Source organism: Schistocerca nitens, chromosome 2, assembly GCF_023898315.1.
Source record: "Schistocerca nitens isolate TAMUIC-IGC-003100 chromosome 2, iqSchNite1.1, whole genome shotgun sequence".
NCBI classification, from domain to species: Eukaryota; Metazoa; Arthropoda; class Insecta; order Orthoptera; family Acrididae; genus Schistocerca; species Schistocerca nitens.
In genome coordinates, this window is record NC_064615.1 from 543,506,678 (window position 1) to 543,513,497 (window position 6,820).

At 38.4% G+C, this 6,820-nt stretch overlaps 1 protein-coding gene across 1 annotated transcript; it reads left to right on the forward strand.

The window, feature by feature from the left end:
- Positions 1-2,088: 2,088 nt before the first annotated feature.
- Positions 2,089-3,126, forward strand: LOC126235143 (cyclin-dependent kinase 4-like). The gene has a single exon (XM_049943875.1). It carries the CDS (start codon positions 2,089-2,091, stop codon positions 3,124-3,126), a length of 1,038 nt encoding a protein of 345 aa, XP_049799832.1.
- Positions 3,127-6,820: the final 3,694 nt, after the last annotated feature.

A 6,820-nucleotide genomic window follows, 5' to 3' on the forward strand; every position in this document is an offset into this window, starting at 1 on the left:
TGTCACCTCCTAATGCATGCGCTGTGAACCGCCAGTATGATTTGCATGTGCAGAATTCGCTGTAAATACCATGACTGCATCAGGTCTCTTCAGTACTTCGTCTACTCACCTGAGGATGGCCGGACATCTCTGGGCCGAAATATCGTGGCAGAATGTTGATGGGATCTGGCTGCAAACCCGAAAATTAGTGGAAGAAGCAAGTCTCTGTCTTATAAATTTTTTAGATGCATTTGGAAATCAGGGATGTTTCATGTGGACACACTGTATTATCCAAGTACAAATTGTTTCTTCATCTGGTGTGAAATGTAGCACGATGTTTTGAATGAATTCATGTTACTAACCATAAATACCATGAAGAAGTACATGTGCAGATGGCAGAGTTAGAATTCTGAGAGACTTCATTAACAGCATGCACAAAGTTTGCGAACTGTCACTGCAGATCATTCAGTCTGCTGTTCTGTGGGATAAAGTATGTTTAGCGAATGCACAGAGTTGCCTCAAAATATGGTAGCATAGGAAGTATAATGGTGTGAAAGAATGTAAAGTTCACAAGTTGCTTGTTTCATTGTTAAGATACAGTAGACATTATTCTTGTAGTAGAGAAGATGCTTCTGGTTCCTTTATAAGATCTTGGATTTGATACTTCTAAGAGAGCCGTTCATCAGTCTTCAGTCAGAAGAATTTAAAATATTCATCTAAACTGATTAATTGATCACCCTGTCACAATAAAATTTTGCTTCTATAAGAGTTCAGTGTCACTGCACAAGCTAATGGTATCCACTATCCTATTGCAAAATCATTTACATTAAAACAGTGCTTTAAACTCTTGTGCCGACAAGATATGAACACTCTTGTTATATTTGTAATCAGCCAATGAATGAAAAGAAGTTTTCCTTATTGATTTAAATGTGAAGGTGTGACACCAACGTAAAACAGTTGTCTCTGATTACAGAAAAGTTCACTCTTTCCACTTCTCAACTTTTTTGATAAAGTGATAAACAACAGAATACAGACCCATTATTCTTACCCTACTTGGCAGCCTGCTACTCAGTTACGCTTGCATGGAATTTTCTCTGGAGAGCAATCTGTAAATAAAGCCCTGTCGCGACATTATTCATAACATGGTAGCATAAAGCAGCACATTGACTAATTATCCCACATGGAAAAAAAAGCCCTCCTATGATATGAGGACCCAAATTCATCTACAAAGGTCATATCCCAAATGATACAGGTCAGCAAGTTGATCAAGGAAGCATTTTAAGTTTTATTGTCAGAGAGACTCATACAGTTAAAGAAGTGAAACTAGCCTGATAATATCAGGAGTAGGCATTAATGGTCATAGAGCAAATGAAACATTATGTATATAGTTCTGTAGTGGTCCTATTGGATAATAAGGAAGAGTTAACAATTTGATAAATTAATTGAGATGCTCAGTTCTACATCTGATTTTCCATTCTTTGAATACTGTGCAAATTAGATGGCCACTTACGCTGCAGAGGCTTTTAAAAAGTCATATAGTTCTTACAGTAATTTTCAAATACCTTTACTCCATAATGCTATTTGTCACTTATAAAAAAATCAGTATAGTTTATAGTCGTGTAGTACCAGTTAATTATTAATGACTTTTTAAAAATTACTCCACACCATGGAAGGTATAGGATCTATTGAAGACAAAGAGTGAATGGACAGTAACGCCATGTTGTAATATCCATTACTGCTAAGTTGTAGAGCCAGTATGTTTTCCTTCCTGGCATTTTTTGTACATCACCATTTAATGTCATTTATGTCCGGTATCATTGTCATTTTCAAGAAGACAAAAGTTTTTATGGCAAGCCGCCTACTTTGTGCATAGGTTAAATGTGCATAAAGGTAGTAACTGTAGACAGACTGCAGAATAATTTGTATTTTGCTGCTAAGTAATTTTTATGTGCCAGATATCTACTTACGAAAACTTCTCTATTTGTAGTGATGAATAGATTATAGTGTGTTTAGTAAAACTTATTTCTTAAGCTTCAACTTAATGCCCTCTTTTAAAAAATGATTTTCCTTATACTATGACTCTCTTTCAGACTCACCTCTGTGATAATGATGGATGCAGGAATTCAGAGTCATCCCAATTCTGAGATGTTGGCCCAAATAGGTAATGGTGCATACGGCACTGTTTACCGTGCACGTTCAGCGAGTGGGCAAATTGTGGCTGTAAAGAAAGTCCGTGTGAACCTTTCTGCTGATGGTATACTTTTGTCTACACTTCGGAAAGTTCTTCTTTTGAAGGAATTGACTCAGTGTGAACATCTGAATATAGTGAAACTACTGGATGTCTGCACGGGTAACAGAACAGAAACCGATCTGTATCTGTTTTTAGTGTTAGAACATTTGGAGCAGGATTTGTCTAATTACATTGAAAAGTGTCCCCAGTCTGGCATGGGAGCAAGCTTGGTGAGAGACATTATGTTCCAGACTCTGATGAGTGGTGTTGATTTTCTCCATAGTAAGCGTGTAATTCATCGAGATCTGAAACCTCAGAACATCCTGATTTCTTCTTCAGGAACAGTGAAGTTAGCAGACTTTGGGCTGGCTAAGACTTACGACTTTGAAATGCTACTTACTTCTGTTGTTGTAACCATATGGTATCGTGCTCCAGAGGTTCTTCTCAACTCAACATATGCTACACCAGTTGATACATGGTCCTGTGGTTGTATTATGGGTGAATTGTTTCTCCTGCGTCCTATATTTTATGGAACATCAGAAGTTGATCAACTGGACAAGATATTCAGCATCTTAGGAATACCGCCTGAAACAAGTTGGCCAGAGCAGACAACATTACCTTGGTCTCTTTTCAAAAACTACACAGCTGCTGACCTGGAAGGGATGATGCCTGATTGCTCCCCAGATGGTCTGAATCTTTTGCAGAATTTGTTGATGTTTGATCCTTGTCAGAGAATCAGTGCTGCAAAAGCCTTAGCTCATCCTTATTTCAAGGAGCATGGATACATTGCATGCTATCTTAACTGTATATTTACTAGGATTCTCAGAAGAAAGAGGAATGTGCACAAGTACTTTGAGTTGACAAAAGATTGCAATAAAATAAACAGTGTTGCTCACTCTATCACACTGCATTACTGAAAAACTCAATATTATGTATGTATATGAAACAGGTGTTAGAACATGTTCATATTCTGAAAACACATATGATAAGTTGTAGATATGGGCATATTTTCAGTCCATAAATGTTGTAGAGTGAGGAAATTATACATGATAGTTAAAAGGCATTGTAATGAGGCTTTTATTAACACCTGTCTAAATGCAATTGAAGAGTTTGAAAAGAAAGCTGCTACTTTGGAAAAAAAAGATCTGCTGTCTCATGTTTTATTATATCATTTCTGTTTTTCCGCTAGTAGTAGCTAAATTTACTAGTTTACAAGGGTATCTTTCAGAGAATGTATTTTCTTATATCTATAAATACTGAGACTACTTGCAACATTGCTTAATAAGAAACGCTGCTGCTTGCCATGTAGCTATCATAACTTTTCAGTTTCTAAATCTAGATACTAAGGACTATTAAGGTCTGTTTCTGGTGCTAATACAAGGAGTGTTTTTAAAGTAAATACCATTTTTAAACTGCGCCACTGCAGCACTGCAGTCAGCATTTGACGCATGCGCACTGCATACCGCACTCTGTTGGCAAGCCACAACTGTCATTAATAGAGTCATTTGACATGTTTATGTTTGTCTGTGGGTATTTGAAATGCCTCCTCTGATTGAGAATCCATCCAACTGTGAAATGTGTGCTGTGATTCCCAATTTCTTAGTGCTAAAGGCATGCTGAAATTCATCGTCAGATCAGTGAAGTGCATGGAGGAAATATTATGAATGATGGGGTGGTGCAGAAATGGGTGAGAGCTTTCAACTATGGCTCCACCAATGTGCACGATGAGGAACTACGTATGCGAAAAAAAAGTAAGAGAGAACAGACCCTTTACAATTTCGACATTATATGAGGAGTTTCCTCAAATGTCAAGAAGTGCACTTTATGCAACAGTTACAGAATGTTCAATTTATTAAAAGTTATGCTCACACTAAGTAGTGAAAATACTGACTGAGAAACATAAAAGCAAACATTTAGAGTTTCCTAGAGTGGCACAGTAGGATGAGCTTTTTAACTAAACTGTCACAAGTGAGGAAACATGGTTGGTTTACAATACACCTGAGTAAAAGCAGGAGTCAATGGAACGGCGAAATTTGGTATGACAAGAAATTGAAGCTCAGGCAAACAATTTCTGCCTGGAAAAGCTTAAGATGATTTTTTTGGGGTGGGTGGGAGGGGGGGGGCAGGAAGGGGATGCTGCTTATAGAATTTTTTTGTCTTGTGGTGACCATGAATTCTACACTTACTGTGAGACCCTAAAAAACTGTGCAGTGTAATACAAAACAAAAGGCATAAGATGCTGATTAAGAGGATTGTTTCACTTCATGACAATGCCCATCCCCATGTGGCCAATTGAACTAAAGAGCCAATCAGATCATTTGGCTGTGAGCAACCTGATCATCCTCCATACTGCCCTCACCTAGGGTCCAGTGACTGCCACATGTTCCTGCATTTGAAGAAGCACCTGTGTGCTCAGTGAGAGGAGGACAATGAAAATGTCAAAATGTTTTGCAGTGGTTGTCTAAGCAGGTGGAAGATTTCTACACTGATGGTTGTGATACAATAACTGCCTTAATATTTGAGGGAATTATGTAGGAAAGTAGATTAATGTGCTTGCTTTCAAGTAAAAATAAAACTGCTAAGGAAAGCCTACTGTTTTATTTTTATTTTAAAATGGTTCTTCCTTTAAAAAACATGTCTCATAGATCATTAGTGCTTCTTTGCACGAGGGGACTACAAAAAGTATGTTACGCATTATCATGGCAGGCCATGTAACTTTTATGGAATGCTACACTACACTTCAGAGTGTCACTGATGCATGACAATATGTTTCACATATTCACAATCTCTCTAAACAGTGGTCAGAACCAATTGCAACTCCCTAAAAATAGACGCCTGCACTTCCATCTTGGAGGCATTTAATAAACCCTGTGTGGCCCTATCTTTGGAAAACCTCTTTCCTCTGTTCTTCCAGCATGCCAAAAGGATGGAAATCACATGGTGCAAGATCTGCACTAGATGCAGATAAGCATCACCCACTTCTGTGTGTCCTCGGTCAAACTGTTGGCCCCATTTCACTATGGTTGGATGCGCACTTGCATTTGGTCCATGTGTTCTTCAGTCCGAAGACTGGTGTGATGCAGCTCTCCTCACTACTCTATACTGTGCAAGGCACTTCATCTCTTAGTTAGCTACTGCAACCTACATCCTTCTGAATCTGCTTACTGTATTCATCTCTTGGTCTACTCCTACAATTCCCATCCCCTCCCCCCTGCCACACACACACACACACACACACACACACACACACTTCCCTCCAATACCAAGTTGGTGATCCCTTATCTGAGGATGTGTCCTATCAACTAATCCCTTCTTTTGATCAAGTTGTGCCACAACTTTCTTGTTTTCTCCAATTCTGTTCAGTATTTTCTCATTAGTTATGTGATCTACCTATATAATCTTCAGCATTTTTCTGTAACACCACATTTCAATGCTTCTAGTCTCTTTCTGTTTTAACTGTTTCTCGCCCATGTTTCACTTCCATATACCGGTATGTCTTCACTCCAGACAGATACTTTCCTTCTAAGTCCTTTTTTGTCTCTGTCAGAATAACAATTTCATTAGTAAACCTCAAAGTATTTATTTCTTTTCCCCGGTATTTAATTCCTACTCTAAATTTTGCTTTAGCTTCCTCTATGGCTTGTTCAATGTACACGCAGAATAACACCGGGGATAGGCTACAACCCTGTCTCACTCCCTTCTCAACCTCTGCTTTCCTTTCATGACCACTGACTCTTATTTCTGTCTTCTGGTTTCTGTACAAGTTGCAAACAGGCTTTTGCTCCCTGTATTTTATCCCTTCTATCTTCAGAATTCCAAAGAGAGTATTCCAGTCATCATCAAAATCTTTCTCTAAGTGTACAAATGCTTTCCTTAACCTATCTCCTATGAGGGGCATTTGAAAAGTCCAAGAGATGGCACCACCAACACATATCAAGGTCATGTTTAGTTAGAAGCATCTTTGGAAAGAACGCACACCAAGTTTCAGCCATATTTGTCTATTTATTTGTGTTTGGCATTCGTGTGAATCAAGGAAGTCAAGTGTTTGTCAAAAAATTGACGAAAAAGACTTTAGTGTAGTGATTAAACATTACTTTATGAAAGGCAAAACGCCTCAGGAGACTAAAGAGAAGCTTGATAAACGTTACAGTGACTCTGCATCTTCGAATAGAACAGTTTATAAGGGGTTTCAAAATTTTTGGAGTGGCCATATGGGCACAAGTGATGCTGAACATTCTTGATGCCCTGTGGAGGTTACCACTCCAGAAATCATTGATAAAATCCATGATATGGTGAAGGATGACAGAAGAGTTAAGGTGCGTGAGATTGCTAGTGGTGTGGTCATCTCGAATGAATGAGTACAAACAATTGGACATGAGAAAGCTATGGGGTTCCACGATTGCTCACACTTGAACAAAAACGGAATAGTGTGAAGTGTTGCAAGAATGGTTTGCAGTTGTTCAGGAAGAATCCGCAGGACTTTAGGCGTTGATTTGTCACTGTGGATGAAACATAGATACATTACTATACTCTTGAGACCAAACAACAATCTAAAAAATGAGTTACCAAGGGAGAATCTGCATCAAAAAAGGTAAAGACCATTCCTTTGGC